Source organism: Vidua chalybeata, chromosome 20 (assembly GCF_026979565.1).
Source record: "Vidua chalybeata isolate OUT-0048 chromosome 20, bVidCha1 merged haplotype, whole genome shotgun sequence".
Taxonomy (NCBI): Eukaryota; Metazoa; Chordata; class Aves; order Passeriformes; family Viduidae; genus Vidua; species Vidua chalybeata.
The window spans coordinates 2,991,483-3,004,129 of record NC_071549.1 but is presented as its reverse complement, the minus strand read 5'-3'; the positions used below and the strand labels follow the sequence as shown (position 1 = coordinate 3,004,129).

The window sequence follows — 12,647 nt, the reverse complement described above, 5'->3', positions numbered from 1 at the left end:
GCTCCTGTCCCATCAGCTGTGTTATCCATGCCCTGGCAATGGTTACAGAGAAAGCTGACAGTATTTGTAAGGCAGTGCCTCATTGCTGAAGCCCTGCTGGCTCTCAGACAGGGGCCTGTGGATAATTTGCTCCTCTGCTGGTCTCCTAAGGTATAGGGTGGTGTTACCCTGCATACCCTGCCCAGCTCTCTGCTCTGAGGGACTTTCAGGACATTGGGTGCATCCACATGACATGAGGGGGAAGCTAAAGGAGGGGCCAAGAGAAACTGGAAAGTGGAAAAAAAGGCAGGCTTCCACCATGAAAAGGCAGGGCTATGGAATGCTATGGTTGCTGGCAGTCCATCCTGTTTTCCCTCATTTCTGGGGACCTATTTTGCCATAATATCTTGAAAAATTAAAAACCAGCTGCCACACAGCAGTTTGTCTAACAGATTGCAGACAGTGGCTGAGAAGCAGCCAGCATTTAGGCATGCAACCTAATAGAACAATACAGAACAACCTAATAGAGCAACACAGCAAACTGTGGACTGGTGCATTATCAACATGTGTCTCACTGTGCCCTTTCTTGATGCTTTTTTTCTTTAAGACTCATTTTCTTAAACAAGGTGATTGTTAACTCTTGAGTGATGAAACTGAGTGGCACTTCATAATAACTGATCCCTGCTTTGTCTGGTTATGGGCAAAAAATTACACACATGTCTGTAGGTAAGCATATGTATGTAAGTTTTTCCTTTTCCTGATTGTGCCCTTTGGCTTGATACTTGCTTCTTTAGCCTGCAAACATCCTAAGGTTCTGTACAGCCCTGGGCTCGTTGTGGCCTTGATCCTCACTGGCACTGAAGTGTGAAAGTTGAAAAACAATCTTCTCTGTGCATCACTGCAATACTTAAACAAGCTTTTAGAGAAGCCATTTTCCTTTGGAATGTTGAAGCATGGAAATATGGGCTACAGACAACATTATTTTTGTAACTGCAACGAACTGTACTTTAACCTTCTGTCCTAGTAAAGGCATGTCTTCTTTAGAAAAACTAGCATTAGAAGGCCAAAATTCAGCCAAACTTACTAGCACTGCTCAGAAAGTTAAGAACCTACTCAAATCCTTGGTTGTACTTGAAGAGGCTTGTAAGATTATAATCTTACAACAGGATAAATATTCACCCAAATGTTGAAGGAAGCTAGGAGGCAGAACTTCCACCCCATGTGTCAGGGAGACCAAATCCCTGGCAAGCTGAGCCTGTGCTGGTCCTTACCTAGTTTTGGTTTGACAAATCCATTTGTTACCCCAAAGTCATCGGCAGCCACTGTCTCCCCATTCACTACTCTGAGGATGGTGAACTCGGCAGCCAGCGTGTGCATCACGAAGGGCAGGTCTCGCTCACGCACCTGAAGGGGACAACAGGATTATTTGGTGATGGTATTATCTGGATATCTTGTTTTATGGTATTATCTAGATATGCACCAGAAATGACAAAACACTGCAGTGTTTTAGTGCACAGCAAAGTGGACACAACTCCTGCTTGAGGCAGTGGATAGTTACCATTTAGGTGTATCTTAAGAGAAGCACACTTGGTGATATCACTGTGAGGATTAAGCACCAGAGTGCTTTTATGACTGTAAAAAGAATGTGGAGATTTCTAAGTGGGAGATGCTTCACCTCTTTTCCAGCATTCCTGCAACAGCTCAGCACTGCATGTTCTTCAGTCTTGTTTCCTCAGGAAATAAGGCTATGCCTTGTGTGCATGCACACCTGTGTGTGTGACACAGAAAGACAGTTTGGCTGTCTATAACCAAAACAACTTTGGAGCCTCTTGGCCATCACCAGCCAACCTGACAGCAGACACTATGTTCCTATAACTTTCAGAAAACCAATGTCTGAGTGATGGTGGGAAGTGCTATCAGTATCTCCATTTCAGGAGAAACTGTTGTGTGGGCTGAGCACTCATTGGACACCAGACAACCCATGACAACAAATGCTTCATCCCAAAGCTCCTGAGATGTCAGAGGGCCTAACTACAAGAAACAGAGCTCTGGGGAAAGCAGACTTCAGTATTTCTGCCACTCCCAGACAACTTGTTCCCAGAATTGCCCAGCTGAACTTTCCTCTGGTGGCAATAACTCTGCCTGGTCCCCTCATGTCCTCTTACCAGGATGAAGTCCGTCTGATAGGTGGAGAGCATAAACACCGAGATGTTTTGGTCAGCTAGGGGTGCTATGACTGACTTGGCAATTTTGGTCACTCCGATGGGCTGGGAGCTGGAGAAACTGCCTCCACCCGACACCACGTTGAGGGCAAGCCATGTTGCATCGGCCACACTCAAGTGTTCCGAGGAAGGAAGCTCTGCAGAGACAGAAGGGGAGGACAGAGGTTTGTTTTAGAGGCAGAGAGAGACAGGTCCACCACGTGCCATTGTGTGCTTAGCATGGACCTCAGTGCAAGGAATGAAATGAGCCCCCTTATCCCAACCTCCTGGGCTTCCCATGCTGCTCCACAGGTTCATACTGTGACACTCCTTCATGCACCATGGCAGGATTCACACAGATTATCAAGGACAACACAGGGAACTGCAGGTTCCTTTCCATACCTTTCCATGGCAGGATTCACACAGATTATCAAGGACAACACAGGGAACTGCAGGTGATTCAGCAATTCACTTGGATGCCAGTGACCAATTCTGTTGACCTTCCCAAGGGGAAACAGCCTGTGGTGGTCATGTGGTTACAGAAGGAGAGTGCCAGTGTGGGTCTAAACAAACTGTTTATTCTACTCCCCTCTACATCATTCCTGACAAACTTTTCATTATAGGTCGTTTGCAGGAGCTGCCCATCCCACACCTGACACCCCAGGCTACAAGCTGGGTGTCAAATTAGATAAAGCAGAAGAAGCAAACCCTTTGAGGCTGGGTAGTGTTTTTTCTTCACACCAATGACTCAGCTGTGATAACTCCCCTTTGGGGAAGCACCAGCACAGTCACACCCATCCTGAAGGGGGAATCTTTGCTAATGGGCCATAATGGGCACCACCAGAATAGGAGCTGGAACTCCCCAAAATATCCTATGACTCACATTATTATATCATTCCACTGTGAAACTCCCCCCTGGGGGAGGTACTGAGCATTCCTGACTGAACCTGAGCCTATATAATCTCAACACTACCACCACCTCCACCACTGGATGGACCCAGAAGAGGAAGAGAACTTCCACAGGACCATGGCTTTTGACTGCAGCCGTCATTTGACAAGACTGTGATCGGCACCCTGACCAACAGAGTGTCAGGCTGTACTCTGACTTTGTGCCAGTCTTCTGTGGATCATTGCATTTATTGCCATCTTTCTATTAAATCGTAACTCCAACCTGAAATCTCTCTCAAGATAATTCTATGGGGATTCTCCAGCTGGTTCACTTTCAAAGCAGCACAGTGGTCTTGGACTTAAATCTCTATCATACAATTTCTCCAAACATTTTACTCAAGCTGTTCTGGCCTCTTTTGTTTCCATTTTCCCACTCTAATCTAAACCCAAATTTTGTACTCCTGGACTGGAGATGGAGGTTGACAGAGCACCCTGAGCACTATCCCTAGTCTTTGAAGATGCAGAGCAGGCACCCTGTGCATCTGTGGGCTCCTGTCTCCATCTCTAAAGCAGAAGAACCACACAGCTCTGCAAGGGATGGATGGTGTTATCACATATACTAGGGATTACAAAGTAAGCACATTCTAAAATAATACCAATTACTTTGGAAATGGAAAATACTAAGAATAATCTCATTCCACTTGCTTCTAATCTGTTGTGGTTAAGTAGTTAAAAATCTGCAGCTAAGCCATTTAATACAAATTATTAACTGTTTTTAAAAACCCTTAATGTATTAACAGCCCAGAAAATGAGATGCAGATTCTGGAATGAAGACATACACTGCTCTAGGATTCTCTGGATTTTTGATTTTTACTTGGCAAATTATAGAAACAAACAGTTCAGATCCAGACTAACAAATGCATAATCCCAGCTAAATCTACTTGATGTAAGGAACCTGATCTCAGATGCAGATCCAGCCAGCAAGGACACAGCAGACGTGCCAGGGGAGGCCTACACACTCAGCTCAGAGGTGAGATGCAGCCCAGATCTCAGGGCCTGGGTGTCTCTGTGACCCCAAGATTGTAGAAGTTCTTTTGTCCCAGCCCATGCAGCCAAAGAAGGAGTCTGAATGTGTAGGATCAGCTTCTCAAGGTTGTTTATTTTCCCTTATCTAGAACATTCTTTCTCTGCCCTGCTGAGCTCTGTCCAGCAGCTCGGCCATGGCATTCTGTCTGCCCTCAGGGCAGTGTTCACATTTTATACCAAAAACTCCGTGTGCTGTGTTTACAATAACGTGCCAATATCTGTCATTGATGTTGGGCAGTGTGTCTGTACCTTAAACCAATAGAAAAGTGTCACCAGCACAGCAAGACATGGAGGGCAAGAAGGAGAAGAAGGCCAGGACATGCCCAAATCCCTCCATCTTGACCCCCTGAACCCTTTATTTCAAAACCCTAAAATTCTACTCTTTCACCCTGTGTTAATCCAACTACCACACTACTCAAAAACCCTTGTGGCTTGTAATTCCTCATACAAAGTTGGCAGTTTTTTCCATGGGCTAAAATGGAAGCCACAGGTGTTTTTGATTTTGTGCCAAGGTTTCCGAGCCCCCTGCCAGGGTCTCGAGACAGCCAAGGCAACCAGAGGGATGTCCTGGACTCTGACATCCAGGAGTCTGAAAGCACAGACCCCTGCATTGCTGCTTTTGCAGTCAGCACTCTGGCACTTTAGGCATGTGCCTGCATGTCTCCATGTCCACACACTCCTGGCTCCTCCATCCTTTCTTTCTCCTTCAACGAGACCTTTGGGAGTTGTTTCTGTACAGCCCCACACACCGTGTAATGAATTCCTAACCTCACCCTCGCTGAATGCTCAGGCATCACTTCCCTGAGACACTGACAGCACTGAAAACCCAAAATGATCTGAATAACAAACACATTTTGCTCTCTTCAATAACCTCAATTGTGTGTAGCATGAAAACAACCCTGAGCATACACACTGCAAACAGTGGGGACACTGAGGGTTCTGCTTCTGCATTTTGATATTTAGCTTCATAAGCCAATGTTTCTTTTTTAATAATCAGAGCTTACATGGAATGAAAACTAGACACCAGGGAGAGGAGGTAAGTGTGCATTAATCAATAGCATGTTATGTCAGAGAGATCTGTGCAAGGTGCTTGAAGCAAATTATTGAAGCAAAATACCATTTTCTCATCAGCCCTTTGCATCAGAAAAGCCCGTCCAAATCCAAGCTTTCTGCATCACCTGGCATGGAGAAGCTGGAGCTCAAAACAACTGCTGCTGAGCTACATATGTTCCAGGGTCCTGGTCTCACCAGCTGATCCCACCTGCAGTGAGCACATCCCAGGTGTGCCCAAGTCCAGTAATGACTCATTTCTGGCAGCGAGATCACAGCTCACTTCCTGCTCTATACACAGAGTAGATGATATTCCTGCTTTGTACAGGTGATAAGGATTGCAATTCATTAAGTACCAATTTTAACACATTTTGGGCCAGGGATCTGATAGAAGATGCAGTATTTTGTGGTGGACAGAGGCATTATCCCATTTCACTCCAGCAGCAGCTGTGCTGGATGAGCTGCCCCAAGAAGACCTCATCAAGCTCTTTCTCAGGGGGAAGGAAGGCTGATTTGTGCATTGCACTTGTAATTACTCAGAAGTGTTAATAATTTCTGGGTTTATGTGTTTAACAGGCCCTATGAAGTGTGACAAGGGCCATTGCATTTGCTTAAGTAACCTGCTTCTCATGATTCAATTAACTCAAAAAAATATATAGGAAGTGATTGAAATACCAATTTTGGACGCTGTTTCCACTAGGCAGCCAGATAGAAAAGTACAGCCCAAATTTTAATGAAACAAACCTAGGCTGAAGGCTCAACAAATTCATCTAAATAGCATTTAATAAGCCATATGGGATGGTGCTTTGCCCAGGAAGCTGTTGAATGCTATAAACCCAGAGAGAGCCGAGAACACCAGCTGTAACATTAGCACAGACTCGGGCAGAATAAGGTACTAAATAAAGAGCAAAATGAGGAATTGCCCACATTCCAGTACCAACTCACCATCACCACCACTTTCCCCACAGGAGAACAGAGCTCCAGGCCCCCACAGCTTCAGCACTGCCACATCCCTTGTCCTTCCATTGGACAGAAATCCGTCTGCTGGGCTCTCAAGATCCTCTTGTAACTGGTTTATCAGAGTGCAGTCACTCCCACTTCTGATCATGGGGGACATCTCAACTCTGGCTGACAAAGACGTCTAAAAGGTCAGAGATTTGGGCTTAGTTTCTTATAATCAAGGTTTTCGTTTTGACCTTTCATTGGGATGAAGCCTTAAGATTTTTCTGGTTTTGCTGTGTAAGGCTTTGCAGAGTTGCTAGCAGAAGGCACCAGGAGCAGTTCAGCTGCCTGCAGGCTCCATAACCATCATTTGCTGCCCAACACGACAACTACCACAGTCTGGAAGAGCAGGCTTCCAGACTCAAGCTGTCATTCCATCCATGGTCTCTGGCACTGAACACCACCAGCCTCAGCAAGAGGTGATCATTGTGATAGTCCAGGATGATTTTTCCTGGCAATGCAACAGTGGGTACCAAGTGCTGGTGGTCTCCAAAAGCCTGTGGGGCTGCTCTCCACTGGTACAGGCACCAAACTAATGCCAGTCTCTGTGCAAACCAAACTCAGCCAACATGTCAAATAACATTTAGGATGTGAGTAACTGCTTATTCAAAGCACAGGTGATTTACAAGGCATGGAGTCTGTCCAGGGCCTCACTGGCAGCCACAATGGAAGTAGAGCAGCTTTCCTAGCACATCACCCTGGGGTGTGAGGTGGTGAGTATCATATTGACCATAATTGGCTACTGAGCTCCAATAATCAATATCATTTCCAAGGAGGACAACAAACATTGGCTGAATCCCAAATAGGATTGAAATGCTGCCGCTGGAGCATTATGCAATGCTGTAAATACTGTGAGCTGCTGCTCCTAAAATATCCTTGGGAGGATGCTGGGATGATGATGACATTCCAGCTTGTGGGTCTCTGCAAGCTGCCAAAGAAGTCACAGAAAGCAGGGAAGGAAGATCTCCAGGTTTACAACCCTGACCAAGTCAGTCTGACAGTGTCAGTCTGCACAACATTAGAAAAACAACATTCTTTCTGCCTACATTTTCTACCCTGAAGACCCCTCAGTTTCAAACACCCTGCACAGCACTGGGAGAGAGCCCTACCTCTCCAAAAGAACACTGGAAAATGTGTAAAATGCTCTGAGAAAGGGCAACACCACCAGAACTTTTTTCCTTTTCTGTACCTAGTTTAAATGGGCTCGTATTTCTCATAAAAAGGTTATAGCTAAGGGGGAAATAACTGGAAAATGCACAGTTCCACAACAGAAATGCATTTCATCTACCCATACCAATAGCTGGGTGAGTCCTGTACTACATGCTGCTAACTCCCTTCCCCCCACAAAGACACTCTGTGAATTGTTTTCTGTGGACTCTTCCAACTTTACAGCAATCAGACACCTCTCAGCTTCCAAGTGAAACTGTAGATAAATCATGGATTTATCCTAGTGCTTGGAGAGAAATGAAGACCCTCAGCTGGTTTCCTCCTTTGGTGTGGTATGTTGGACCATCTCCTAAGCACTCATCTTCACTCAGTACACAAATTTTACATTATAGCAGAGTGCTCTGAGTGATGTGCTGCTCCCTGGTTTCTTCTGGTATTCTGAATGAACCAACTGCTCATTTGATTCATCATTATGAAACTTATGTTTGCAGCCACAGTTAACTCCAAATACAAAGAAATAATGAAATTAAAAAATATTGTGGACTTTCTGATCAGTGTTCTGGCTTTAGAAACCTTACACTGTACTTATTTCACCTTTTAGAGTTTCCCTCAGCAAAAATGGCAGGGAGAGTCTGGCTTGCACTAAAAAGATAGAGAAAAAGGCTCCTGCAATAACAGGACCCCAATAGTAAGTCATTAAAAATATAAGTGCTGCCAACTGCAGAAGTAATGATAAACTGGGAAAGCTGATGCCCAATGCCACCAAGTGGCACACAGTTTATATGTACACATACATTGACTAGGATCTTTATGTTCATTAAAGGGTTCTCTTCCCACTCACCACATTGCTCTGCAGTTTTAAAATCCCATCTTCAAATGAAGTGAGAGATTATCTCAGGCTGTAAAGCCTGATCCAAAGCTGGCATCTTTCCAAGGTCTCTGTCAGCAGCAGCACGCTGGAGGAGCTGCAGAGGCCGTGGGGTGCAGCAGGTGGGTGCTGTCATGCAGAGCATGCCATGCCCCAGCCATCAGCAGGGAGCTGGGATGCCTAGGGCCCACTGCCACCACCCAATTGGTGTGTTTCCCCTGACACCTGCATAAAACACACGTTTGACCTGGATATCTCTGCTCAGGAAACATTTCAGGAAACTTTTATTCTTTCAGGCACTGTGTAAACAGGCCATATGAGCTCAAAATCCTGAGGGGAGAGTGGGTGGAAGGTAACACCTGAATCTCGTTTCTTTTGAGAAATCAGGCAAAGTGAAGATTCCTTTAATGTTGTGGAATCGAGTACTCTCTCACTTCCAGGAAGCTGTGAGGAAGGGGTTAAAGCAGGATAAAAATATTTATTTATCTATCAGTTTTCATAGGGTGCTAAAATCCAGAAAGAGCTCTAAAGCTGGTCCAACGGCTAGCTTTGTGTGTTCTGGTCCTTACTACTCTGGAAGTACTTCCTGCGGAATGCTTGGCTCTGCTGCATGGACATGCCAGTGATCCAGCACTGTGCTTCCTCCACAGGAGCCCACCAGGGCAGCATGAACATCCTGGGGATGTTACACTGCAAATCAGGACTTCTCAGAGGATGCAAAGAGTCTCTCTTTTGGGCTCAAAACACAGGCTGCTAGCTTTACACTTGATAACTGTGAGCAAAGATTTTTGCTGCCACATAAGTTCTAGCAAGATCCCATGGGCAGTTTGCAGCAGAGAGAGGTGGCTGCCAGGCAGAAAGCTCTTGGTGTGAGTTTGATCTGAGTGCCACAGAGCCTCCCACACCAAGGGATTTCAAATCTAAGCACAAGCCAAGCAAGATGAAAGCTCATCACTTAGCTTTGAGCTGGGGAACGTGATTATTAGGTCCAAAAAGTTATTGCTTATGTGCACAGGAGGAGGAAGAAAATCCCACATCTCCAATCCACCTGAAATCATCTCACATGCCAACAAGCTTGAGGTCATCCTGGGGAGAAGTCAGCACACCCATGACCAAGCAGCTTTTGCTATTTTTTCCATTTATGCTAATGGTTTGGTCAGCTGTCACCTTCCTCAGAGGACAGTACTGGAGGTGATCAGAGAACCAGAGAATGGTTTGGGTGGGAAGGGACTTTCACAAACCATCCAGTGCAACCTTCCTGCAATGGGCAGAGATGTCTTCAACTAGAGCAGTTTGCTCCAAGCCCTGTCCAACCAAGCCTCGAATGTGTCCAGGGATGAGGCATCCACCATCTCTCTGGGCAACAAGAGAGGCTGTGCCAGAGGCAGGGACAGGATTTGCCCTGCAAACATGACCTGAGCCATGAGGAGTGCAGTGCCTCCAGCACTACATCTCTGCCTGCAGTGTGCTCAGGCTCACACGCATGAGCCAGCAGCGAGACATCCAGTGCAGGCAGGGATTTTTAAAGCTCCACACCTTCATTAGATAACAACTGCTACCAGCAAATGTGACAGCAGGTTTCTCCAGGATCACAGCAACAGGGGAAGAAGACAAGGGAGTCCTCTAAGCCCTTTGCTGGAGGGAAAGACAAACACATTCTTTATTTTATAAAGATTAGTGGACTGAAACTTTAATTTCTGTGTCTTTTTTTGCTCTCTGTGCATCTCAGATTTGCCCCTGATGCACCTGGGCATCTGCCTGGGCATATCTGCAGGACTGGATCCACAGCCAGGGAACCTTGCCACCTCTAACTGTATGCTTCTGTGTTTCTGACACTTTCTCCTAACAGAGCATGCAAAACTGAGAGGGTTTTTTTATTCCAAATACCCTCAACAGGGAAGCTGTGAAATCTGTCATCTCATTTTCCTATTTAGCTTTTATCCCACTCACACAACTGTCAAAAGAACATTGTTAAGTTCATAAACTCACACACTCTGCATTGAGGAAGTAACAGCTTGACGTTTTATTTATCTGGCCTCAATGTTTCTGTGCCTCAGTTTCCTACCCATAAAGTGGGTGCAAAGCCCCTATTTCTTCTAAACCTTACTCTCAAGAACTAGCTGACCTGTTCAGCAGAGGTTTATATACATCTCACAACTGAAGGATTTCACAGCTAACACAAAGCAGCATGGAAAATTCCTGCACAAAGATCTGAATGTCTAAAATCAGGTTAGAATGGGAGGGACTGGGAAGTTTTGTTCTGACCTCTCTAAGCATCTTTGCTTTGTCTCTGAGGGAGGAAGCTGTTTGTGCTAGTGCTATTCCAGGGATAATCAGGTAGGTTTGAAAAGCAAAGGTCTCTTTAATTTCCACTATCAAGACCATAAAAGAAAGACAAACAGACAGAGGAAAAGAAAGCAAATGAAAGGAAGAACTAAGCAAGCAAGAATGCACTCTAGGGAAAAGCCAGCACCCTGAGCCTGTCAAGGTCCCCCTCTGTGAGCTCTGAGCAGCTGCCTCCAGTACAGACCAGCTCTCCCCAAGCCCACACCTCCTAGGAGTGCTCCCAAAGCAATTTCAAGCAGTGTGTCTTCCCTCACTTCTTGCATGACATTTATCTTGTACTACTCCTTGTCTGCTGTTACAGATTTTCTTTCAATTTATAGAGTAATTACCTCTAAAGGCTATTTATGGATTACCCTAGAATGGGTGAATGTACCCAGTGCAATTTTCTCATGTTGTCCTGACAATTCAATACAAGCTCTACCCAGTACAATAACCAGTTTGAATTTTCAACCATTCATGTGAATAGGACAAATTACATACACAGGGAATTACACAAGTGACTCTGGGTCCTACGTCCATTTAATGGAAACCACTGATACCAGTCAGATATAAGGGAGTCCTCTAAGCCCTGGAGAGAAATGATAACCACATTCATCCCACCTTTATTTTATAAAAATTAGTAGACCCAAAGATCTGCTTCAAAGAGCACTGAGGTCACCCAGGGAATTTTTTCAAGCCCTGTTCTCAAAGAGAGAGAAATTACATCAAGGGATTTAATAGCGGGTATTTACAGCCACCTCAGCAGCTACAGCAGACACTGTATCAGCTCAGCCATCTTCACTGAAGCTTCACTGTCCATGTAAACAATCTGCAGGGGCAAATGAATATTCTGAAACAGATGGTAACTTTTTATGTAAAGTACCAACTTTTCCTTAACTGTCCCATTCACTATCCCCCACATCACAACTATTTTTACAGCCACTATGATCCAGCAGCTCCTGAGCAAGGCCTTTATAAAAAAAATTAAGGAAGACAGACTACACTGCTGTAAAGCTCCACTGTTATACATCTGCCCACATATCTGCATGGATAGGAAAGTCTGACATGAAAGCACTGGAGGTGTCACATTCAAAGATGGAGAAGTCTGTATTTTTACCACTAATGGTACAGTTACAAAGACATCCCAGGCACAATGTCTATGCCCTGGGTTGATGGAGGAGGACACTATGGAGCTGCTTCTCCTGACCTATCTGGGAACACAGGTGTTGCTGCAGGCCTTCAGCTGGATAATAATTAGAATTGACTCCATGATTGCAGAAGGCTTATAAATTGATTTATTGTATCAGTGTCATGGTTTGACATGACATATACTATATTATACTGTACTTATTAAGAAACTCAGTAACCCTTCCAGCCAGTCCGATCCAGCTTTGACCTAATTGGTCAATCCACCCAAACACCGTCCAGTGTCCAATTAAGAAATCACCCTTTGGTAAACAAATCTCCACAGCACATTCCACATGTGCACAACAGCAGGTGCAACAAGTGGAGAAATTAATTGTTTCTCATTCTTTTCTCTGATCTTCTCACAGCCTTCCCTGGGAAAATGCCTGGGAAAGTCTGTGCCTGCTCTCTGTGGTCAGAGAGCTGCTGCCACACACAGGCACCACTTTCTCAGCAGATGCTGAAGAATCCTCACCTCTGCTGGCATGGACACACAGCCTTCACAGATTTTGAGGAATGAGATGAGGTAGATCCTGAGGTGTGGCACTGTCCTAGAAAGTTTAGTAGCTAGTCTGCTAAAAGCAGCAGAAGTGGGAATGTATTTATGCTAGTTCCAGAGCTGGCAAAGGAGCATGTGCTGATTAAAATTATTTCTTCTGCTCAGCATGTTCTCAACTATATTTGTACAGAGCAGAGATGACGCCATGTGGCTGACTGATCTATTTACAGCTCAGGAGTTCCCTGCTCATCCCCATCCCTGTTTCTCAGTTAAGGGTGCAGACATAAATTTGGGCTAGTTCCAGCAATCCAATACGCCTGGCACACCACTGGGACTGGACAAACCAGTGGCTTTTACCTAATATAAGCTGTTCAGGATCTCTCTCCTGCCTGAACAC

At 45.1% G+C, this 12,647-nt stretch overlaps 1 protein-coding gene across 4 annotated transcripts in view; it reads right to left on the bottom strand.

Moving 5' to 3' along the window:
* CASTOR2 (cytosolic arginine sensor for mTORC1 subunit 2) overlaps positions 1-12,647 on the bottom strand; it is a 117,389-nt gene that overhangs the window by 9,244 nt on the left and 95,498 nt on the right. For all 4 annotated transcript variants that reach the window (XM_053961431.1, XM_053961432.1, XM_053961433.1 and 1 more), the window contains 2 exons: positions 2,145-2,338; positions 1,251-1,383 (listed from right to left, as the gene is read on the bottom strand). In XM_053961431.1, coding sequence (XP_053817406.1) covers positions 1,251-1,383; positions 2,145-2,338 — 327 coding nt within the window. The remainder of the gene's footprint in view (positions 1-1,250; positions 1,384-2,144; positions 2,339-12,647) is intronic.